This window comes from Lipomyces doorenjongii, assembly GCF_038497915.1.
Source record: "Lipomyces doorenjongii strain NRRL Y-27504 unplaced genomic scaffold V1508scaffold_2, whole genome shotgun sequence".
Taxonomy (NCBI): domain Eukaryota; kingdom Fungi; phylum Ascomycota; class Lipomycetes; order Lipomycetales; family Lipomycetaceae; genus Lipomyces; species Lipomyces doorenjongii.
In genome coordinates this window covers 1-23,406 of record NW_027118069.1, presented here as the reverse complement: position 1 = coordinate 23,406, position 23,406 = coordinate 1, and the positions used below count along the sequence as shown (strand labels likewise).

Here is a 23,406-nt window from a genome sequence, read left to right as displayed (position 1 = left end):
GAGCCGGCGCTAGAATCTTGTGATTCCTATTTGAACTATATGCAAAGTTGCAAACTACTACCGCCGTAGATGAACTCAGGACTCGTGCTAGACTGGGCCGTTAGCTTCTCCGAGTTGGCCGCAATATCGGCTCAGAATATCTCTACAGACAGAAGGAGAATGCTCTAAGCCCAAATTCATTTTACAGAACGCAGATCATGCGAGTCGGCCTGACTGCGGATTGACACACATGAGTCGCGATATTGAGCTTAGGTTTAAGGCATTTTTCTCGATTCACCTCGATACGGTGTACATACAGAATTTGCATGAGCTGCGCGCAGCATTATTATGTCAATGCACGTCATTTCAGCATTTCATCCGGAATCCCTCAAGGGAAGTTAAATGCCATACATCTATCAATTTCAAACTATGAATTCGGCCCCAAACTGTCAGTTACTTTCTCCTGATCCACACAAGACCATGAACAAATAAGCCGAATCTTTATCGTATGGACTCGTCAAGGGCCACTGTCTGGTTGGCCGAAGTTGCATGAGCTCTCGCATGGACCATGATTTTGCTGCGTAAACTTCTTATCACACATAGATAGCAATAGGCAGACCTAAACCCGGCAAGTATGGCCAATAAGATATCGAGTGGCAGCATCGGCCATCAGATTGCGTGGTTACATAGCCGATGCCTCTGTATAATCTTGGCATTGATAACTGTTCACATAGTCTCTGAGGAAACGCGATTTGGTAGACTTCGAATGGAGTGGGAGGTATATGTGTAAGCTGCTTGGCACTACACCTTCTTAAATACCCAATCGCACGACAAGATAGAAAGCTGAGGTGACTCGGAGCCTCGCCAAGGCCATTCTTGTCGTGACTCTTCACATTTCGATCATGAATTCTTGAAATACTGTCACTCGGTCGCCTTGATGGACAGATGACCCAATTAGGGAACGCCACGTCAGATTTCTTCCGGCATAGCATAGCCCTGTCGTATGCTTGCAAGTCTGAGTCTCGAGGTCTACATTTGATAGCTTTTAATCGCCAAGGCAATTAGCCGTTTTAGTTCAGGTTTAGGGTAGTTGGTTTCGGAGAAGTTCCTTATCAAGGTCAGCATCCAAAATACCTACAACTTGATAATCGGAGGCGAGTCTGATACCTAAAGACTAATTCCCAGAAAAAATCGTATCCACGGCACCACATTGAACTTATATAACTGCAAATATATATCAAACTGTTAATAAATACATTTTCCATAATCTGTCGCTGTGATATTAGTGTAAGTCTAAATTACAATGGTAGTCGCTGGTACTAGTAGGTGGGGTACCTGGACTCTTCACCACCGCTGGCCTATAGTTGAGCATCAGCCATTCTATTATGGCAAAGGTGGGGGGAATGAATATACGTCATAATATTACATACGATACATACAAGCATAAATAAAACACATACAACGCGCAAAATATAAATACAAATTACGCCAGATCTAACTTCTGCGGCAGTCGACGGCGAGATCTGTGAGTTCCCATCTTCGCCGCGCTCGTACGCCTCTATATGGCGCCAGGCAGCTAGCGGACCTCCGCACACATGTAACCATCATTTTGAGATTGGTTCTAAGGTCGCATATAAAAGTACGACTCCATGGTATGGCTAGATGCTGATCGCGAAGTTCCCAAAGCCTCTTCATATGGTCTTTTGGAGTGAGCAATAAACGCTGTTGGATTTGAGATGAAACGACAGACATCACGTTGCATTCTCGGATTCGATTCGCACTGTTGGCCACAAGCCCAAAACAAGATCCGAAGTATTAGTCAATTCAATACGACAAAACCAATTTCTGGAGTAAGCTACGTCGCTTAAGTTATACAGAATACCCAGTACCCTTACTTGCACAATTCACATCACTTAATGCGTTGTTAGGAAGTCATTGTGCCGCTTCATCGCTGTCCGGTGTGTTGCTGATTCGATCATGGGGAGAAGCGAGTCAGTCGCGAGACAAATTGACTCTGTTCTTTCGTCTGCACTCAACTCTTCATCGAACGGAAACACATCTCCCATAATAAGACCTATATCGAGGCTATTTCCTTGTACTGTCACAGTATCACCGCTACCTATCAAATTCATCAGGATAAGTAACGCTACTATAGCGGGTATATCATTGTCACTCACATACTGTTCGCTGCTGATTTCATTGGTATCCACATCTGTTTTAAACACGTCAATTAACGCAGTATCTAGTGTTCCAAACCAAGCATGGATATTAAAACTATATGGCCCAATTGGTCTGCTGCGCCTCACATGCCACATTGCGTTTTTAAACAAAGCCCTCTCAGTCGCCCACCCCGGATTGCCAACTTCGCCTGCAGGATATCAATACCTTGGCCTCTCCTTGAGCCACAAAAGTTAACCACAGCTCAACATCGGCCTTCAACTGCTGGTACCCCTCTGAGATGCCTGCTTCAATGATAAGAAGCAAGGTCAGTGCTGGCCATTGTCATACATGAGTCCTGCATCGGAAGTTTTCGTCGAACCAACACCTTGCTCATCCACAGAGCTATGTGTGGACTCCCCGACGGGAAGAATACGATTGCCTAAGTGCTCCTTGTCATGCCGTCTAAGTATGTCACGTACGGAGTTACTGATGCTGTGGTCTAAGCCGACTGCTGACGCACTATGTAGTGCTGTTGGAATCGTATGTATTGTGACTCTTAAATCAATAGCAGAGTATTCAACACGCGGATATCTTCTATGGTCAGTAAGATTCATAACTGCTCTGCTTAGCCATGCGTCACATACTTTGCATCACCATAAAGAGCGCGTGCCTCCTCTTCAAGATATCGGAAGGATTGATACGAGAGGTGTATGTCAAGCCATCGTTCTGGCTCGTTGGCAGTGAGGAAATCCATTGCACGCTGATAAGACACCCGTTCGTCATTGAAGTCTCAGAGTAGCAATCGCACCAGTCTGACTCTGTATTTGTCCTTTGTACGTCTTTGTCGGCAGAATGTGCGCCTCCTTAACAGATAAGGTCGCTGGAGGACTCTGGGCACGTGCTATGGCGATCGCTCTCTAAGAGGAGATCGCACGCAGTTGGACGCGTCCTCACCGTAGTAGATACTCATATTCGGACACTTAGGGATAACTGATGGGGGTTCGGAGCAGAGCAGCAACCGAACCTGGTGTTGTGTTTCACAAAGCATTTTGGTTCAGCCGGCAAGCAACCGTACGATATTGCTTTTAATTAGAGCCGAAATGTAAACAGATTACCAATGGACCATCTCTTGCCATCATGGTTTTAATGATCATACAAGACTGTAACCGACAGCGGATTGGCGATGGGGCAATGCTCAACTTAGCCTGATTATTCTCGATTCACCTTCACAAGATATTTTTTTTTCCGCTGCAGAGAGTGTACGCTGAGGCACTGGAACCGACGTTAGTGACAAGATGTCCCAATAGATTCTACTCTGTATTCTCTTGCTCCGACGTTCTAAAATTGCAAGGATTGTCCCTGGAGCACGCGCCCGCCATTGCACCAACTTAGCTATCTCTCTATATGAGCATCACCTCTCAAGGGATTCAGCGCCTGATGACTGCGCCACGAGCTAGGATAGCAAAAGCAAGAGTAATTCTCGGCATTGTTCTCACCGAAAGTGTGCCGCGTTGACGAGGTTCTCCAAGTGCCGGTATACTGGCGGCGATGTTACAATAGGATAAGGGTTCAGCAATTTTCCTTTTCTTGCCTTAAAGTTTTGACAACCAAAATAAGCCCGAATTGATTCGGGGTCTCGCGTCGACGCGTCAGACAGAGTAAATAACAATATATAAATAGACTTTAGGTTAAGTGCGTTTTGTGATTCTTGTAAGTTAATAATATGCGAATTGCGCATACTATACGTAAGTTTTGCAAGAACACCAGTGAAGGGCTAAACTTTAAACTAACCAACCATTTCGCGTTCTGACGCGTCCATTCCAAAGCGCCTCGCTAGCTCGCCAAATATCATCTTCAAGGGAATAATCTCTATAACAACATATCTGCTAGCAGCGAATTGTTTTAGGCAGGTAGATAGGAAGTGATTTGCTGCAGGCCCCCAAAGCCCCGTAGACCGTCAAAAAGTCTTTGAGCGCTATGATGAGCTAACTTGGGAGTTTGAACTTAGAATTGTAATGTATGAAATATTTACGAATATTAGGAATTTTATTTTATTCGTATTCGGAGTAGTAAGCACAAACATCCGAATAAGAATATATTCGTCCTTCGTGTCGACCCCTAATAGTGGAAATATTATATAATATACAGATCAAAAATACCGCAACAGACATCAATAAGTAATTCCTCGGGAGCGTCTGCATGTGATTGTAAGCCGGGGCGAATGGGGCGTGCCACCCTTCGACCCTAACCCACAAGCCGGAGCAAACCAAACCTCGGCCTGCTAATGTTGAATTTGGTGACCCGGCCTAGAGTACCAATGCCCTGCCCAGATCGCTGGCTAAATATGTTTTACCCGGCCGAGGCTGACAGTAACCGTGAGGACGGAACGGAAGCTGCGGGCGTTGAGCGCCTAGACTTTGACGGCAACTCGAGGGGCGTTGTGACATCTCTGTTTAGGCTCAGATTGGTGATCGGCTTAAGGCTTTCACCACTCTTATTTGTTTTCCAGACTCAGGGCGTTGACCACCAGTGTTGGAAGAATTCGGAGGACAAAGAAATCTGACTGCCGCTGCCTTGGTGGTTTTGCTCGCATAACGGGGTATTTGAGGGGGAGACAAGTGAGAAGCGCGGATTTAGGGAATATGGACTTGACGGGGTCAAACGAATTGCGTTATGCGCTGCAGCGGATCGGAGCTCAGCTGCTTCCTGTGTATGATGAGTCGAGTACCATCGGCGAGGAGGAAGTCGTGATTTACAGGCCATCGGAAGCGGCGTGGAATTTGTGGTTGAAGGAGCAGAAGATGTATATGCGGTGGAATACACACAAGCGGGCCGATTATAGGAAGGAGAATGTGAGTGTGTTGCGGAAATTTGCGGTGATGAAGAGGCTAATTGTTGTTTTGTAGAAACGGATACAAGCTGGTGCGCTTGACTTCAAGTATGTGTATTTATGTAACCATGCAAAGACATATACGGCGCAGCATAACCCGAATGTGCCGCTAGAGAAGCGTCGGAAGGGAAAGGAGACAATCAAAGTCGGATGCCATGCGAAGATCGTCGCGCGGCAGTATACAGACGCGAACCAAATTGAGATCAGATATCGATGGCGACACAACGGGCATGCGCCACCAAGCCAGATTGATGTTCTGATGAAAAAAGATGACAGCGGGATCAAGGAGTGGCTGGGGCTCAGGATCGGTCAGCTGTACACGACCGAGCCTTTCATGGATCTAGTGCGATTCACGGCCCAGGAGTTTGCTGCGTTTGAGCAGGACGCTGCCAATATGGTGACCCTGCCGGAAATTTATAGGCTCTTGCGTATTAAGCCGTCTGATATATATTCGTTGATCAGGGAGCAATTGCTGCAATCTGCGTCGTGGCCGGATAATGCCGCCCGCAAAGCACAGATCTGGCAAGAGCTGATTTCAGAAAGTAATGCGGCACTTCATATGTTGTATCAGAAGAATGGATTTTTGGACGATGTTCCACTGGCTTCAATGTGGGAGCATCTTGCCGGTGTCAAGGCCCACAATCGTCGGTTGCGAGATATTTTGTATGGACATCCCGGCGCAGTTCCACGGGCACAAAACCCACTGTCGCAACAAGGACAGATTGTGTCGATATCGCAACAGAATGGGCAGCTGCCATCGCCGCAGACGCCTTTCACTCACGAAGTTATCTCTGCTGCGCCTGTCCTCACGCACCAGCACCAGCAGCAACAGCACCAGCAGCAACAGCACCAGCAGCAACAGCAACAGCACCAGCACCAGCACCAGCACCAGCACCAGCAACAACAGTACCAGCAACAGCACCAGCAGCAGCACGACATGATCCGGCAGACTTCGCAGGTGAATCCTATCCCACATGTACCGATTCCACGAATGCCAGCGCCAGGCACATCAGATCCAGCACAGCAATCGGGTCTGCAGCAATCGGCACAGGCGAATCCATCCGCGTTTCAGAACCATCCGTATCAACAGGCTCCCAATTATGGACATCCTCCGCTGCCAATGACGCATCAGGTAGTTGGTCAAGCCGGCGATTGAGTGGCTCGCAGAGGGAGCATGACGAGTATTTAGAATTTGGCGTTGAAGAAGGTTGCGATTTTGGGAATTGTTTGGAGTTGCGTTTAATTTGTGTTAATTGTCGAGATTGATTGTACTTATAGGATCATGGTTAGACTCTTTATATGTTGTAATGCTTAACTTAATATTGTTGTGTTTCGTGTGTCGATGGCTCTGTGAATTTAATGTGACTTATTATTAGTCCGCTTTGACGGATATGTAATGGTTGGCCATTCGCACCGTATTCTGTTGAATTGAGTATTATATTACTTTAAGGAACTAAGTGGAAGTACGCGTACGTGAAGTATACGTTCGTGGCAAATGATATAGACTTAGTCTTCCGTGTCGTATGTCCCAGAGGTGGCCCAGCAACACCGGTTAGCCAACAATAATAATGACCAAAATGTCAGAAATTTGCTTGCTTTCGGATTTGCACTCAAGCGAACACATACAATGATACAAAGTGACCACAGTACACCTGAGAATCAGCTGAACATCACAAGTTTTTAGGCTAAAATAGATCGATAACCCGCGTCGTCACCTGTCGTTGTCGTGAATGTTTGGGTCACTAAAACCAACCAAACGGGTGCGAAGATAAAGAGCAATAAACGACGCGCGGTTGTGCAGTAGTGGATTTACTACGTTGTGCGGCTCGACCGGCAGAGTCCCCGAAGCAAGGAAACCCTGCAAACCGAAACCCAAAACAGTATATATCCGGGCGGCGGTGCGCATAAATTTATGCAACTATTTCGTTAAATGACGTATTTGCCTCGCAACTTGCGAGCGCGGCAAGTAGTCAGTCGATTACTGTGGCAGACTCACGTCCCGCTTTTACCTGCCTTACTCAAACCCTCATACCCTTGACTAAAATAAGTGGGAAGTATCGCTTTCGTGTTCGTCGTATTCTAGAGTTTGGTCGATAACAAGCCACCAGAAGATGATATAGTAATTTGTATTACACAATTTAGTCGAGAGGTCAAATATCGGCTGCGCCGGAAATGTCCCTTCCAAATTTTAAGGAAGCGAACCCATAGTAGCGACGAACTGCAGTGGCTGTGACGGCGTGGCTGTTTCCGGATCAAACACAGCTGGCGAATCGAGAGTGCCAGTTGGATCGGAATGGGGCGACTGGCGAGAGTATGCTAATCCGTGGTTGCGGCTTTGCGTTGAACTTTTGGGGAAACGACCGTTGCCCGCAGGGGTGACGAAGCCGACAGGAGAAGGATTGATAGCGCATCAACGCGCACGCATGATTATATTTAGAACAGATTTCTATAAGGTATACCTTAAAGGCGAATTCCTGGGACATGTTGCTGAGTCGGTCCGTGACGGGACATGTCTAATGGCAACAATCGGACACAAATCATTACCGAGGAGGCTTGTTTTATTTGCAATAAGTTATAGCATCCTTTGAGTATTATTATTCAATACAAACCTGCCTCCGGCAAATTAAAAAAATAAAATGACCGGAACTGTGGGGAGTTATGCCGTATCTGTATAACTTTAGTTCTCGTTCTGGCACAATCATCTCGTCTATCGTGGCAGGTCATACACAACTCATAACTTGACCATGCAAAACTTTGTTACCCCCCCGTGGCCGAGCCTCGGTCCTGATTCTCTAAAATGCTCCAACGCTAGTCCTAAACGGGAATGGGCGCAGCAGACGACGCGCGGCCAGCGTCACCTTTATTCACAGGCAGCCCTCCCGTCCCGGCTAGTTTATATCGTCCACGCAATCCCCTTCCAAGAGCCAGCTGTTGATCTGTCTGTATCTGCTAACTTTCATTGTATCACCATGGAAGACTACTTCTCTCTCGACGATTTCCTTATGCCCTCGCTGAGCGCGAGCACGCCCGTTTCGGCCGCTGCCTCTACCGTGTTTCCATCCACAACCGCGTCACCCATCAAGTCGGAGACTCTTACTCCTGATGGCTTCTTGCCTGCCTACAGTTTCCTGACCCAGCCAAATTCGACGCTGTCAGGCGCGTTCGTCGCCCCTCAGGTGTTGACCTCGCCGCGGTCCATATCATCGCTCGCAGATTCTGAGTCCGACAACGAGTACGACGACAATGAGCAGCTTCGCACCCTCTGCAACGGCAGCGCAACTTCGGTGTTCACAGGTGCCACCCGCAGTGGCAGCGTGTTTTCAGTAGCAGCTAAGTCAAAGAAGCAGCAGCAGCAGCAGCCAGATGACGAGGATGAGCGTCTGCTTGCGTCGGAGGAGGGCAAGAAGCTCTCTTCCAAGGAGCGCAGACAACTGCGTAACAAGGTTTCTGCGCGCCACTTCCGCCTTCGTCGGAAGGAGTACATCACTCATCTGGAGCAACTCGTCGCCCAAAAGTCAACTGAAGCCCATGGCCTTAAGTCGGAGAACGATCGTCTGATGATGGAGAACAAACGTCTGGCAGATGCACTGGCCAGCTTGACTCTCTCACCTGCGTCCACAGATGGTTATCTTTCTCCCTCTCCCGACGAAATTAGCTTCGTGTCCTCTGCTTCCCACGAGTTCGATTTCATGGATGTCCCCAGTCAGATTCCGCGCGCGCTGGAGAATCAGCATGCTGAGTCGCATGAGCAAGATCAGCCGATCTTCCCGCAGGAGTTGACTCCCCCACCGCCACATACTGCTCAGCGAATTACGCCGAGAATCGCGAACCTACTACCAACATTTAATTCCCGGAAGGACGCAAACCCGAACGCGATTGACTGGCCTTTGGCGTATGGCACTGCTGGCCCGGCGAACTCCGGCAGCGCTGCGTCCTCGTCGGCTGGTTCTATGCTGCCGATGAGTAACATGCAGGTTTTCAATACGCTCGTACCCGAGTCCTTGGCGGAGCTGGAGAAGGAGTCTTCGGATGCTAGCGAGCAGACTACGACAGACGGTGGAGAGAGCACGAAGGAGGAAGAGCCTAAGAAGACTATCACGGTCGAGGTCCTCTCATCCAAGCCTGATAAGGAGGAGAGTTTGAAAGAGGTTCCAAGAGATCAGGAAGGTATCTGGGAAGATGCGCGGAAGGCTGCTGAGGAAGTCTACAAGCGATTAGGCGTTCACCTTGCTGGCTTGCGGTTAGATGATGAGACTAAGTAATTAGTGGTTGTGACGTGGAATGAGTGTTGTTAAATATAGGAGCAGATAAACGAATTTGTTTGAATGTTAATGGAAGGGGCGTTATTCTGGTGTTTATTTAAGATGATTTGCTACTTACGAACCATTATATGTATAATTGGTCTTATGATAAATATGTGCTTTTGAATATATCATGTCTCCCGTATTATATATTCTATGCGTGCCCATTTCCGTCATAGTGTAACTCTGCGGTATTACGTGAAATAGTATACGTCGCTAGCTTCGCGTGAAATATTGGTTGACTGTTTTCTATGAAGCTCCCACGACTAGACTCTATGGACCGTTTCCTAGATGTTACGCAACACTCGCTGTGTACTTATTCGGTAGAAGAAGCATTATCCGATTGGCTTATATGTTACCATTTGCTCAAAGGCCACAAACCCTTGCGTACCAAGTCTGTGATTTCTCAAATACTGTGAAAATCATGAATACTGGTTTTATTTATGGGGCACGTCGCATAACCGCAGATCGGACAGGCGTCATAGAGCGTCGAAATCTGTCTAGTGCCTCAATCGTACTCTCAGAGACATTCACTTCTTCTGCATCGGACCTTACCATCTTTACTGGGCTTCGCAGTAAATGCTACTTGTTCCCCTCGATTGTGTTTGTCTCGAAGCACCTCAACCCAATCCTCAAGTAATTCGACTTGTTCTAGCCCCAGTATTTCCTGCGGCCGACTCTGTCGTCTCGGCTGTTGTAGCTGCTCTGCACCCGGCAACGTTTTGTAGAATATAAACAAGCACCGGGACAATGCGCCACATGTCAGCATCACGGCCACCCTGTCAGCCACACCACCATAAGCCATCCTCTCTTCGTCTCGGTCATACACTAGTCTCCATATCTCACCAGCATCAATCGGCTTCCGTATCAGATAACAATCGACTCAGAAGTCGTTGTCGTATATTGCATGTTCTCCAGTTGATTGACTTCTAAATCGCGATAATTAGACCAGAATCACAAGCAAGCAAAAGTCAATCCGGCACCGACAGTCGATATTAGACAATTGCACATCACAATCAATCATAATGTACTCAGAACCTTACATCGAGCCTGCATCCGCCCACTCAGTTGGAGCGCCGATAGAGCACAGATTTAATCCGTACAGCGACAACGGCGGCACCATCCTTGCAATCGCAGGCTCCGACTTCGCTGTCCTGGCAGGCGACACCCGCCACACGACCGGTTACTCCATCAACTCGCGTTTCCAGCCGAAAGTACACGCGCTTCCCTGTGACCCGCCGATTGTGGTGTCAGCGAACGGATTCTCCGCTGATGGAGACACACTGGTGCGCCGGTTAGGCCAGCGGGTGCAGTGGTACTCTTACGCGCACAATAAAGCCATTAGCATCTCCGCATGCGCGCGCTTGATCCAGACAATGTTGTATGGAAAACGATTTTTCCCCTATTATGTTCACACGATTATCGCCGGCCTGGACGAGGAAGGTCGAGGTGCGGTCTACTCGTTCGATCCCGTCGGCAGTTATGAGCGGGAACAGTGCCGGGCAGGCGGTGCGGCCGCGAGTTTGATCATGCCTTTCTTGGATAATCAGGTTAATTTTAAGAATCAGTATGATGCGCAGACTGGCGAGCCAAAAGTTGTTACATTCTTGTCACTCGAGGAGACGATTAAGCTTGTCAAGGATGCGTTCAGTAGTGCGACTGAGCGACATATTCATGTTGGTGATTCCTTGGAGATCATGATTGTCACGAAGGAGGGTGTCAAAGTGGAGTATTTCCCATTGAAGAGGGATTAATGTGCTTAGAGTAGTAAACTGTATCTTATATCATGAATATATTAATATGTTCCGTGTCATCTAATATTACAGCCATCCAAATAGATAAAAAATACACTGAGAAAAAGCAAAATCTCAACTCCTATTCGAAAATAATAACTACTTCACATGAACGTCGATCGTTACTTCATCCTCAATATCCGTCTCGGATACAGTCAAGTTCTCTGGGATAATCTCATCGTCCATCTCAAGAGTGACATGCATCATCGGCTCAATATTCCGCTTGTTTCGATAATACTTTATGATAGTACTAATCTTTGACTCGGACTTGACCTTGAGATATATCCGTTCACCCTTGCCATCTTGCAAATATATTTTAATTTCGTTCGATGACAAGGGCTGGCTAGAGGGAATCTGTACATCCTCGTCTTCGTCACTCTTACTACTGGCGTCATCATCGTCACCCATGTGTTCAACTCGTTCAAGGAGCTCTTGCCGCAACTTATCAACTTCATTCTTTCGCACTGCTAATATGCTCAAATGTGGATCTTCCTCAGTAACTCCGACCATAAGAGGCGTGCTTTCATCATATAACCGAGAATATGAACCGTTATCCAAGAAGACGATCGAATCCATCACATCCTGTGGGATTTTAGATGCTTTCATCCACGCATATCTGATCTTGCTAAAGTTGTATGTACTCTTGACTTTAAATACTCTCGACTTTATTCGTACCGGCTCCTCGGGATCCTCTGCATCAGACCCAGGATCTAGAGATACCTGAGTTTCAACCAATACGTGAACAATAAACTGATTTTCTTTTGGAGTTGACATTTCCGTGGCGTAATTCGGTATGGCCGATCCTAACGTGGTCATGGACTTCATACGTTCGCGTATCTTTGCTGCTAGCTCGGGAAGCAGATCAGTGTTCGCATCACCAGTGTTGCCTTTATAATTATCGTCGTCACCGTTATTTTGCGACATCATTAGGGCACCGTCGTCTGAATCGTCGTCGAAAATATCAATCGCAGACCGAGTCGACCCGAACACGTCGGAGGACAACAGCGCATTTTTTGCTGCCTCCAACTGTTCCCTCGAGAGCGCAGGCGGTGGCGACAGTGTCGGTTTCCGAACCTCTCTCTTCTTCGGCGCTGTCTCCAAAATCACAATCGGCGACGAACTCCTCGATCGACTCGAATTCCGCAATCTCCTTCCACGTTGAAGCTCATCCTCGGACACGTCAGCCTTCTTTTTCTGTTTCCTGGTTCCGACAGCGGCTCTCTTGCTTTTCTTCTTTTTCTTTTTTTCTAAGTCTCTAAATTGTAGCGACGACTGTTTCCGCGAGAAAAACGCGTCCTCATCGATTTCCATCGCCCGTTTCAGCGCAAGATTTGTAATTCGATCTTGTGCGCCAGAAAGGATGGTTGTAGTAGCCGCGGTTGCCACCGCATCTGTATCGCTCTCAGCCATTCTTTATGTAATGGGTGAATGGGTTGCAAGCTCGTGTGTCTTCTGCTGACGAGGGGAACATAAACAAATAAATGACCTACTAGATCTTGATGTTCGCGGCGCGACGAGTGTGGGTGTGTTCGTGTGGCGGTGCGAGAGCCATCGAGGCGCACTGGCTGTCAGGAGAATCAAGAGTCCATACTACTCTTTTACACGAGCCCTGCATATTATTTATTTACAGGTACTGCAATAAATAGGTAGAGATCTAGGGAGAGAGACTATCGTGGCTAGCAAACGATATCTAGGTCGAGCTGTCTTTTATTTAACAATCCTGTGCGCTCGATTGAGTCTGCAGAAAGATGATCACTTGGTTGAGATCCTTCTAATTACCTTTCCGACAGCTTATCTTGACCATGTGCAGACGTTGTCCTGGCGCCATCTGCAGCATTAAATCCTTCCACTCAGTAGCATCCGAATTCAGCAAATGATATTTTCCTTTCTTCACTTCGTATGCATGTGGACTCTGCTGACGATGAGACAAGGACAATATGTTTTACGATTTCACGGATCATCACGAGCTCCGTCACGCTAATGGAGACGATTCCATAGAGAGTTCGCGGGAGAGACCGAATTATGCAATACCGGCACTGAGAATTTTGGGAACCGGAGCGCTTTGGGCCACCCATTCCTTTCCACTGTCCCTATGAACGCTGTTCAGGAAATCAGTGCTGTCTCGATGTTTTACGAACACAGAGGGAGGAATAGGGTATTTCTGCGGTGCACTATACCCATTGTGACTGCTGCAGTTTGATGGTTTGGAATTCTCCATCATTCCGGATAACAATTATAAGATAGTTCGTTTTCGGGTAAACAACTTATTGGTGCGGGATTGAAAGGCCCTCTACCTATTTATAACGATGAACGAAGCCTGAAATGAGCTACTTCGAGGAATTTCCGTCAAGCGGAGATTTTAGTCAGCATGAGCCCGCTGCGGATTTGGAGATGGTCTTTACCGCAACATAGCGAATGGACACCAGGAACGGCGACTGTGCTTCAGGCACCCTGGCCCTTTCGGTTTGGAAAAAGGGCGTGGAGATTGTGGACCAGATTAGTCCTATAATTAGATCTTCAGGTCGTCGATCTCGAGAATTAATATATTGCATTTGAACGGTGTCGCGGTTGACTCTATCTCGGCAAGGGAATAAATGTCAGCATGCTGACTTGCTTTTCAATACCTAGCATGCAGCGCTTTAAACAGAATAAGATTTCGGCACAAGTGGATTTTATTGTTATTGGCCTGTCCAAGAACTCAGCGGGATGACTTAGCAACTTCTAGACTAATTAACCAATTATATCCTCTGTTAATATGGAAAGCTAAAAAAGAAAGAATTTATAATTCTGAAGGGCGTGGCGTCGAAGGCATAGACAAGTGATTCGTGGCAACCTTCTCCACTATATATTTATTAACTCGTTTGATGTCAACCAAGTTATAATCTCAAAAGAATTTCCAACCTCATGGGGTTAGGGTATCTTTGTGGTTGTTGTGGCAACCTAACAAACCAAGCAAACCAAACAAAGCAGTCTTTTACACCGACCGACGCGGACACGGACCTCCCAAAACAGTATCTGCACCCAACGCATCAACCGTCACAAAAAAAGACCACCTTTAATGCATAAATACCTGTTGGCCTGCTTAAAGTGATTTCGCGTGAAAGGTAAGCTACAATTATGACTATGTGGTAGGACTTTCACGGCTCATCCGGCTGATTATTTAATGCCAGAATTCATCGTCACTGACGTCTCTGCAACGATGGCGCCATCAACAAGGAGCCGCCAACGCCAGGATTCATACGCAAACAATATGAAGTCTCACGACGCGACTGCTACGAAGCTCACCACGACTACAGAAGACGTGACCCCTTCTGAAAACCCGTCCACTCGTCGCGTACTCAGATCGCGATCGCAGGCAATGCAGAATGAGAAAATTGCTCTATTGAAAACAGCATCGGCTTCTCCTCCTGCTCGTCGAACTAGATCCAGGAATGCGAGTGAACCCCCATTTGAAATTCCAAACATTGCTGTCTCTCAGCTGAAGGAAAATGTCAAGCCCAACGATGTTAAGGATTCGGATGCCACAATCTTACTTCGTCCTCAATCAACAAATCGAGCGCCATCAGCATCAAATCGAAGAAAAAGTCAGCCGTCATCGCCTCGAAAGAGAAGGAATTTTCGTGCACGACAAAGAAGAACAGGCTCTGCCATTGCTGATGATTCTGAGCCCGACGAGGAGACCACAGTCCATGAGGAAGAAATCACAGAGAAGAACGCCGTTATGAAAACTCCCACGGACTCTAAACAACGATTATTGCATGCCCCAGTTCTGACACCTGGACGCAATGTGGAACCGCAGCAGGAATTCGAAGTTTCCGCACCAGCAGACAACCAGAAAAATTCTGACTCGCCCCGCGCTGAACCTCAGCACGATAACATAGAGGAGGCTATGCATGCACTCTTGGCTGATGCCGTAAGCAAGTTAGGCGCCGCGGAAGCACCAGAGCCGTCGTCGAAGTTTGTCACCTCACCAGCCAGTCGAGCAAGGGTCGAGAAGGAAGTAACGCAACAACAGAGTAGTCCAGCAATTCCTCCACACGAACAAGTCTCTATTGATATGGAAAACTCGAGTAAAGCGATAGCCAACGATAGTGCGCCAGTTGCAGAGCCTTCACACGACTCGACAGAGTCAGCGGATTCCCCTACGCTCACTCATAGTACTGGTGGGGAGAAAAATATGGAAGGTGTCGAGACGGATATTCTGCAAAATGCTGCTGCTGGTACTAAGATGAACGAGGATTCTGCTGCAGATACTAAGAAAGAGCCCGATATCGTGGGGAATGAGGAGCCGCTGTCAGTGGGAAATAAAGCAGGCAACAGTGCTCCTCTTCTGGAAAGATCTCAAATCACAGCCACGCAGAACAGTCCCATTTACAGTGAGTCATCTACTCCAGAATCGAATGCGGTAGAATTTAAAGGGGAAAAGTTGGATCAGTCAATGGCATGCAGCGAACAATTATTCCCGTGTTCTTCTTTTTCGTTTAATGCGGGAATGGCATTGGATCCCGAATTGATGTCCTCTCCTCCAGCTGTCTCAATAAATGGCGAGAATGGCAAAAATGAATTGCTACTCAATGACAACCTTTCTGAGGGTAATTCTGGTTGATATTTTATGTATTTTTAAGGCGACTTACAGCCATATAGGATATATTGGCAACGCGGAATCCAACACCTCAGCCCTGTCACCTACAGTAATCACACCGTCTCAGCGAAGCTTCCTTGAATTCTATCGGAGAATGGATAAATACAACAGACTCCGCAATATGTTCCGTATTGGCCACATTCCACGATCACCATCAGCTTTGGCATTTTATCGACGCGCATATAGCGACGCATCTTCGGACGCTACGTCAGAGGCAGATGACATGGCCCGTGCCTTAAACGGACAAGAGAGTAACACTACTCCCGAGAATCCCAAGTCATCGCCAGTATTTAAGCCATTGTCTCCGTCGACTCTGTTCCAGGAACGCCAGTCAGATTCGGATGGCAGTGATCAATTTATGGATAGCTTCGAGACCTTCGACTTCCTTACAAGTCAGACTCCTCCACTTGCAGGTAAACGTGATGGCACACAAACCTCCGACCAAACGGGTAGCAATAGGCAATATTCATTATCTGAAAATCCGATGCCTAGGCCAGCGATGCTTCCACCTTCATCATTGTCGTATCTATCTCCACCGAATAAATTAAATGCATCGACGTCTATGTCAGATGAAGCTGCTGAATGCGATGTGTCCCTCTCGATCGAGTCTCCTCCCAGTTTTCCACGGCTAGCTTCTATTGGCTGCGACGCAAGTGACATCAGCGACTTTTTGCCGGCAGATATTATACAATGGGAAAGGGAACAGCGACAGCAGGAAGCGTGTTGGGTATCTTCGGCGCAGAGTACTCCATTGAAAGGAGGCTTCACTCAAGTGCTTTTGAGCAGCGGCCAAAGCTCCCGGTCTATTGGATCTCCAACGAAGATTGACTCGCCGACTAGACAGGGATCGCCAATACCGAAATTGCCCGTTAAATCTGAGTCGCCTGTCAAGCAATCCTCTCTCTCTATTGCGCCATCTCCAAATTGTCCTAGTTCATCGCCAGTAAGGTCGCCCTCGCCAATTAAAAGGTCGCCTATCAAGATGGCGTCGCCTGTCAGTTTACTATCATTTATGCAACGTTTGTCCCCAGTAACAAGCTCTCCTTTGAAAATTGTATCGCTACCGGATGAAGGCTCTGACGCTGACGCATTTTCGTATGATATCGGAGAGAATGCAAAGACCATCGACAAGGCGGAAAAGGACGATATTAGAGAAACCTTGGTCGCTGCCAATGGGGTAGTAGACGTCGTAGTGGGAACAGCAAATGAACATGTAGAAGAGCCTGCTCCTATTGTGGAGTCACAGTCTGAAAAATCACAGACGTCCGAGGACGCCCAAATCGGCCAGCAGAATAAGTGGGATGCCATTACCGAGGAGGTGCTTGTTGAGCCTATTGCTTGGCATACTGATACTGTTATGGAAGAGCCCGATTCCGAGAACGATGTCTACTTTGATTCAGTAGCAAATGTTTCTTCGGAAAAGATTCTGTATGCTGCGGACAATTCCGTGATAATACATGAGCGGTCGGCGTCAGTGACTACTACTGATCATAAAACTGATGCGCAAAAAGCGATGGACATGGATGGCCATGGAAGCAATAGGTATGGCGACAATGTTTCAGAGAACAGTGACGAGGACGTACTAGCAGCTGGAGACTGTGACAACGGAGTTGATTATCACAATGACGATGCCCCTATCGCTGATTTTGCAGATGGTAAGGAAGTGAACGACGAGAAGAGAAGTATACCGGTCAAATCAACGGACTATAGCAATGAGAGTGAACAGCATATAGAAGAAGCGGCCACTGGGGAGGAGCACACTCCGATGAAGTCTGCTGAAGATAGCGTGGCTACGATTGTCCCAACAGCAACATCAGAGAAGAGTGAACAGTTACCCAGTGACTCAGTGCAACCTGATGAACATTTCTCTGGGTTAGCAGTTGAGCCGGTGTCGATTGAGCAGAAAGAAGATAATTCAGGGGAAATGACCGTTGGATCAAGCAACTATTTTGCGAGTGATGAAAATACGTCGGATATAGACTACACTACTGTGCTTCCTTGGAATATTAGTCTCGATCGATGGGCAGAGCTGAACAAGAGGCAAGGGAAATATGAGGCTTCCGGTGCGACTGCTGAGAAGAGAGACGATAAGGACGACTTTGCAGCGCCAACCGAACTGCTAAAGTCGCCTGTGCGCAGTCCACAAAAGAGAAGGTACATTTCAACGCCAGCACGGTCATCAGCAAGATCTTCACTGAAGAGAGCACGTGATAGTACGGCCGCTTATATTCCGATCCTGACTACGCCGGCTGCAAGTAATAGTGACATAACCCTAGGCAGCCGTGCGACACGATCCCATACCGCGCCGGTTCGTAAGACAACGGCTTATCTAACGAAAATAACCGAGACGAACTCAAGGTTGAACACTGGATTTGAGAACATTGTCATCCCGCAGTACCATTACAAGCGAGGTAAGAGACCGGAGTCGCCGCCTCCTGATAAACGGAAGCGCCAACGGTCGATGAAGAATGAGAGTCCTTTGAAGCGGGAGCGCAAGATTAAGTTTGCTGCGGAGCTTGCTACTATTGCCGGAAAGAGCACCAGTTATACCGGGAAGGTGGGTAAAAAATGTGGTGATTTGAAGCCGATCATTAAAGTAGGTTGAAGACATTGGAACAGTCGTGAGCTCAATGCTAATCGACGATAGTCACCGGAATATCCTATGGATGAGTTTGGGAATGCAGTGCTCGATCCACCACAGACATCGCAGCGGGATACTGTCCGCGTAGTGCACAGATTATATCTCGGAGATAACGAGGAGGAAGCACCTGAGCGATATCTCCAAAAAAACGTTCAGCCCATTAGTTGATTATTGAGTTTTGATGAATTGTACTATCGGTCACATATCTGGAATTTTTTAATAGATATCCTGTATCATAATGCCAATTACGTCTAGTAATGTAAAGTAATTGTTATAACCGATGAGTGCGCAACAACCCAATGCGCGACCGGACGCCTAAAAATCCAAAATCAAAGTTGCTACTCGTTCTGATGAATGAGATGGCTGACTTCGAAATGGTTAAAAGACCGACAATCTTTTCATGGCAGTGCGGAGAAAACCGCTGTCTCTGTCGTTGCTGTTTGTCGTTGCTGTGGATATTCACCATCTCGTACAATGGACGTGTCACCCACTAATTCGTCCAAGAAGGTCAAATGTTGGAACTGTTCTTCAACATCGTCCTAAGTTAGAGGAGTGATTGGGGCGAATTCTCTCAAAATCGTAACTACTATGGTTCATCCACCCAAAAATTAAAAGCCTTAACCCTGCGCCATAAATTATATACACCCTAACCCTGTGCGTAATTTTAAAACTGACTGCGTAAATGTGAGGCCAAAGAAGATATTTCACAAATACTACGGTCCAGACAAATTTCGTTAATCTACTCTGAATCCAGTGACGCTGGCAATCTTTGATGGGATTTGTATTTTTTTGCTGCTGCGATCGCGGTCTTCCCATCTAGATTGAGGGCATAAGCCTCCATGTGCCTCCACGCGGACCTAGCAAACTTCCTCACAAGTCCAATCGGCATCTCGTCCAGAATCTTGCGGACGCGAACTTTTAGCAAAAATAGGACAATTTTGCCAGCGCATTCATTTTCTCAGATATGATCCTATTGTCCGAATGTACTTCTTCCGCTTCAACGTGAATGTCTTCTTCAATAACAGAATCTTCATCGCAGAAAGTGTTGTCATCCTCATCATCGACGTCTAGGTCCATTTGGGCCAATACCGTGTCGCACGTCTCAACTCGGCCCGCTTCGTTGTCGGATTGTTGCTGATCTATTAGACTGATGCGGAACCTCTTTCTCGCATTCTCTTGACTAATTCTAGAGCACTTTGAGCGGGGCGCCATATTTACTACGAATTCTTACGAGTTGTTCTTGATGTTCGGTTAAATGGGTTTAACGCGACCTCGGCTGTTAACGCGTCGTCGACGCGTTAAGGCCGCTATATTGTTTTAGGAAGCCAAAGTTCCTAATAAAGAATAGCGCAATCATCCGCCTAGGTTTTGACCAGCGTACCCATCCGCCAAAAGTTGGTGTTAGCATAGTTAAGGGAGTCAGAACCCACCAAAATAGTACCAGCGATCACGTTCGAAGTTTTTTATCTAACGAAATAAAATAAGCGACAATTTTGAGATGATCCTCTTACAAACAGTTCGATATAGTTCGAGTTGATAGATGATGATGTGGTGTTGTGGATAGAAATTGTTGACAAAGGGTGGTACTTTATTCTCTTCTGGGGTGGATGCACCATACAATAATTATGATGTAAACGATCAACCAACCTTTCGTGATGTTTTCAGGGTAACAGCTAGTCGTCTGTATACCTTCGCCACGGAACGACTTAAACTGTTTCAAATCGGCAGATCAATGTTCCGTTCATTTATTACTCTATTACGGTCTTCATTATCCGTATCACATGGTACAACTTCGCAATTAATGCCGTAGTTATGGCTGGCCGGAGATCTCTTCGTCGAAATGCTTTTATTTACGATGCGACGAGGCCGGATCATGAGATTGGTGGAATGAGGTTAAATCCTTCAGTCTCGAAAAAAAATTTCCTCTCTATGTTTGAGATACTTATTATCGATTGTCCGTACACGGTAATGTTAAATGGCACGAATGAAATAATCGAAGCGACAGACGAGCGCCTCCAACCCGGCCACTATTGTATCAAATCTTCCACTCCTCAAGGTATACGACGTCTTGGAACATTTTACGTTTATCATTCACTGACGCTGAAATTAGGTAAAGTATTCATTACAGATAAGCCACGTGCATTACGGACACTGTCACACATAAGAACTGGCAGAGATGAGGAGTTTCGAAAAGCAGTTCGTGAAAGAGACGGGAGATGTGTGATAGCCGGCGTGATCAACCCGGATGTAGATATTGACGACTGGCCAGGCTTTGAGGCCTCCCATATCTTCCCATTGTCCAAAGAGGACGATTTTATCCATCAGGGCTTTTCTTGATGAATTACTAACAGAGCGGGACCCCGTGACACAGGAATCAATTCATGTCAGAATGGACTATTTATGCGAGCCCAGATCCATCAACATTTTGACGCCTTCCGCTTCTCCATCAACGTGGATGATAATTACAAGATAATCAGTTTCGACTCAGATATTGAGAGAGTAGATGGCAGGATACTTGATCCTGTTTGCCCATCTCCGAACGATGAGCGGAGTGCTAGAGATGAACTGTTGCGATGGCACTTTCGCCAAGCAGTGCTTGCCAATATGAGAGGAGTTGGAGAGCCAATTTTCTATTTTAATTTGCAAAAATAGATTTTTAAAATTATTTAATAACCTATTCATAGTTTTATGGAAATATTTGCTAAGCTGACTATAATAAACTTATATTAAATTCTTTAAATTTATCTTTAATTATAATATATTTACTTATAATTAATGTACTTTGCCTACACAAGGACTTTCAAAAGTTTGCAGCAATTTTCCAAAAGCACGACGGGAACAATCAACCTTTTACCGGACTATAAGTTTCATCTATATATCCCATGCGTAAACTTACTCTAGCTCCACGAAAACCAAATACAAGAGGTCGGTGGTTCAAATTCGTTTATGGTTCAAATTTGTTTATTAATTGGTCGATGGCAATATTACAACCAGACTGCAACAGGATAGATAAAGCGTCACATGCATGCTGTATTCCTATCATGCGTACATATACTACATGCAAATAAGATATATACAAATTACAATATAGATATCAACATACGTTACGATACAAATCGATCAATGATAGCTGATATCTTCGCCTTATCCGCCGGACTAATCGACCCATTCTTCGTCAGCGCAGGTCCATAACGCTTGTCCTTCAACTCTGTCCACCGCGAGTAATCGCCATAAATCTCCGTCGGCCTCAAGTCCTGATCGTCGACCACTGGTCGCTCAAGGTAGTTGCCACTCTTGACAATATCCTCGAACGGCACCCTTATAGGCGACGGGAAGTCTTTGGGAAGATACTCTCTTGCCTGGTCACGATTGAGAATCTCTGGTGCTTCCTCGATTGTGTTGGTGATAATCTCCATTTTGTGCTCCTCTGGCGCATTTTTCGGGACAATTGTCGCAAAGCTCTCGTGTCGCTTAACCTTGGATGTCCGGTCAAGAGTCACCGTCTTTGCCACGACTTCGGGCTGGGAGGCATGGTCCAACTCGCTCTCCTGCTGCTCCAAGGCGGCAACACCTGTATCGCCCGCTGACGATGAACTAATGCCAAGAGCCCTAATCGCGTCTTCGACGTCTTTTTCCATAGCCTCGTGGGAGTACCGCTCAACCTCGACGTCGTCCAACAGCATTTCCGTCTCTTCAATAAATTTTTGTTGATCTTCAGTGATTTCAACAGTCTCGCCACTGTTTACTTTTCTATCCAGGTCTTTCATAAGTTTCTCGACTTCCTTCTCAAACTCCGTGTCGTCAATTTCGCTCGTCTCGGCGATAAATTTCTTCACATCATTTCGGAGCGAAAGAGATTGCACAAACTCCCTCCACTGTTCCTCGGATTTAGGGCCGCCTTCATAAACCTCGTCAACGCCATCATGCTGGTCGATATCAAACTCTTCATCGTCCACATCGAACAACTCATCGTCTTCTTCCTCTTCGTTTATCTGCTCAGTTGTGGGTCTGGTGTCCTGTATGGCACGCCATTGATGCCTCCTCGGGGGCTCAGCCAGACTACTTCGCCCAGGTCGACTACTCTGGCTTCTCACCGAGAACCAGTTGATTTTCTTGCCACTACGGTCCAAGTCCTTCTCCAACTCAATTTCATAATGATACCACCCCGCCAGCGCTTGATTGACATCTTCAACAGACACAGCCTCCGTGGCATTCGCGGTCTCCAAAAACACATTCTGCTCGTCACCCACTGACTCAAGTTGACCCGCTACCACCACGTCGTCATCGATCAAACTCGGCGTCTGCGTTATGGGAACTGCACCCGGAATCTTTCTGTCGACCGTGATCAAACTTCTCCACGCAGCCTGCACGTCCTCATACCCGTACAATCCACTCGCCTTTTTAGACACGTTAAAACTGTTGTAGAAAGCTTGGTCGCCGCGGCGCCAACTTCGGCGGGCTTTGGCAGATATTGAGCGGTCCTGTCGTTTATTTTGTCGCGCCGGTGATTTCTGAGACGGAGTCGGTTGCTGATCGCTTAGAGTATGCGATGTACTAGAGAATGTGCGGAGCCGGACGCGATGCATGACAGGAGGTATCCTCCGTTGGAGCCGAACGAGGTAGGCCATCATCGGTAAAGTGATCAATAATGCCTTTGAATGTACTACCTTGCGTCAATTGAATTCTCGTTATTATAACTTGTCGTCCCTTACTCTGAAACTCCGAGTGATGTGCAAGGACAAATATGAGTAACAGACCTTCCTAGCAGACAATAATACGGAGCAATTGTATCGCGCTGCGTTGATATTCAGTACAGTGTGAATTCACAAAGTCTCCCGGTACATAACCCGAAAAATTCTGGCGACTTAGAGTTTACCTGGTGATTATACGTTAGTCCCGACAATTGTGCATAACCCTAACCCCAATAACTATGGAATTCATACCTATGGTTGACATTTTCGGCCAACCGAATAAAAGATGCAGACAGCTTCCTTAACCAC

At 46.8% G+C, this 23,406-nt stretch overlaps 9 protein-coding genes across 9 annotated transcripts; 5 read left to right on the top strand and 4 right to left on the bottom strand.

Annotated features, from left to right (window-relative positions):
- Positions 1 to 1,892: 1,892 nt before the first annotated feature.
- Positions 1,893 to 2,893, bottom strand: V1508DRAFT_394499 (uncharacterized protein; the record flags this gene model as incomplete). Its single annotated transcript, XM_066938005.1, has 5 exons — positions 1,893 to 2,098; positions 2,161 to 2,191; positions 2,365 to 2,441; positions 2,519 to 2,730; positions 2,784 to 2,893. The coding sequence occupies 5 exons, from the start codon at positions 2,891 to 2,893 to the stop codon at positions 1,893 to 1,895; spliced, it is 636 nt and encodes a 211-aa protein (XP_066798676.1).
- A 1,673-nt stretch (positions 2,894 to 4,566) lies between these two features.
- V1508DRAFT_408356 (uncharacterized protein) lies at positions 4,567 to 6,478 on the top strand. Its single transcript, XM_066939001.1, has 2 exons — positions 4,567 to 4,991; positions 5,046 to 6,478. Exons 1-2 carry the CDS (start codon positions 4,782 to 4,784, stop codon positions 6,183 to 6,185), a joined length of 1,350 nt encoding a protein of 449 aa, XP_066798675.1. The 5' UTR covers positions 4,567 to 4,781; the 3' UTR covers positions 6,186 to 6,478.
- Positions 6,479 to 7,998: 1,520 nt separating this feature from the next.
- On the top strand, positions 7,999 to 9,291 carry V1508DRAFT_347668 (uncharacterized protein; the record flags this gene model as incomplete). The annotated part of the gene is made up of 1 exon (XM_066936701.1): positions 7,999 to 9,291. The coding sequence occupies one exon, from the start codon at positions 7,999 to 8,001 to the stop codon at positions 9,289 to 9,291; it is 1,293 nt and encodes a 430-aa protein (XP_066798674.1).
- A 763-nt stretch (positions 9,292 to 10,054) lies between these two features.
- On the top strand, positions 10,055 to 11,153 carry V1508DRAFT_95705 (nucleophile aminohydrolase). Its single transcript, XM_066943127.1, has one exon. The coding sequence runs from the start codon at positions 10,356 to 10,358 to the stop codon at positions 11,082 to 11,084; it is 729 nt and encodes a 242-aa protein (XP_066798673.1). The 5' UTR covers positions 10,055 to 10,355; the 3' UTR covers positions 11,085 to 11,153.
- On the bottom strand, positions 11,079 to 12,642 carry V1508DRAFT_408350 (uncharacterized protein). The gene has a single exon (XM_066939000.1). The coding sequence runs from the start codon at positions 12,531 to 12,533 to the stop codon at positions 11,223 to 11,225; it is 1,311 nt and encodes a 436-aa protein (XP_066798672.1). The 5' UTR covers positions 12,534 to 12,642; the 3' UTR covers positions 11,079 to 11,222.
- A 1,468-nt stretch (positions 12,643 to 14,110) lies between these two features.
- On the top strand, positions 14,111 to 18,657 carry V1508DRAFT_408345 (uncharacterized protein; the record flags this gene model as incomplete). The annotated part of the gene is made up of 3 exons (XM_066938999.1): positions 14,111 to 14,227; positions 14,294 to 15,715; positions 15,768 to 18,657. Coding segments are annotated over exons 2-3 (3,991 nt in total), but the record flags the coding sequence as incomplete, so codon positions are not given.
- A 577-nt stretch (positions 18,658 to 19,234) lies between these two features.
- Positions 19,235 to 19,918, bottom strand: V1508DRAFT_95641 (uncharacterized protein). Its single transcript, XM_066943126.1, has one exon. The coding sequence runs from the start codon at positions 19,616 to 19,618 to the stop codon at positions 19,325 to 19,327; it is 294 nt and encodes a 97-aa protein (XP_066798670.1). The 5' UTR covers positions 19,619 to 19,918; the 3' UTR covers positions 19,235 to 19,324.
- Positions 19,919 to 20,218: 300 nt separating this feature from the next.
- V1508DRAFT_401595 (uncharacterized protein) lies at positions 20,219 to 21,058 on the top strand (the record flags this gene model as incomplete). Its single annotated transcript, XM_066938429.1, has 3 exons — positions 20,219 to 20,462; positions 20,517 to 20,703; positions 20,758 to 21,058. The coding sequence occupies 3 exons, from the start codon at positions 20,219 to 20,221 to the stop codon at positions 21,056 to 21,058; spliced, it is 732 nt and encodes a 243-aa protein (XP_066798669.1).
- A 451-nt stretch (positions 21,059 to 21,509) lies between these two features.
- On the bottom strand, positions 21,510 to 23,383 carry V1508DRAFT_408336 (uncharacterized protein; the record flags this gene model as incomplete). Its single annotated transcript, XM_066938998.1, has 3 exons — positions 23,350 to 23,383; positions 23,164 to 23,282; positions 21,510 to 23,069 (listed from the first exon to the last, which is right to left on the bottom strand). The coding sequence occupies exon 3, from the start codon at positions 23,035 to 23,037 to the stop codon at positions 21,511 to 21,513; it is 1,527 nt and encodes a 508-aa protein (XP_066798668.1). The 5' UTR covers positions 23,038 to 23,069; positions 23,164 to 23,282; positions 23,350 to 23,383.
- Between the last annotated feature and the right edge of the window lie 23 nt (positions 23,384 to 23,406).

Excerpts from the sequence above, each read along its gene's own strand:
- V1508DRAFT_408356 (XM_066939001.1), top strand. The coding sequence starts at position 4,782 with ATGGACTTGACGGGGTCAAACGAATTGCGTTATGCGCTGCAGCGGATC. Across the intron at positions 4,992-5,045 it reads CCGATTATAGGAAGGAGAAT|AAACGGATACAAGCTGGTGC; the intron begins GTGAGTGTGTTG and ends GTTGTTTTGTAG.
- V1508DRAFT_408350 (XM_066939000.1), bottom strand. The coding sequence starts at position 12,533 with ATGGCTGAGAGCGATACAGATGCGGTGGCAACCGCGGCTACTACAACC.
- V1508DRAFT_95705 (XM_066943127.1), top strand. The coding sequence starts at position 10,356 with ATGTACTCAGAACCTTACATCGAGCCTGCATCCGCCCACTCAGTTGGA.
- V1508DRAFT_95641 (XM_066943126.1), bottom strand. The coding sequence starts at position 19,618 with ATGGCGCCCCGCTCAAAGTGCTCTAGAATTAGTCAAGAGAATGCGAGA.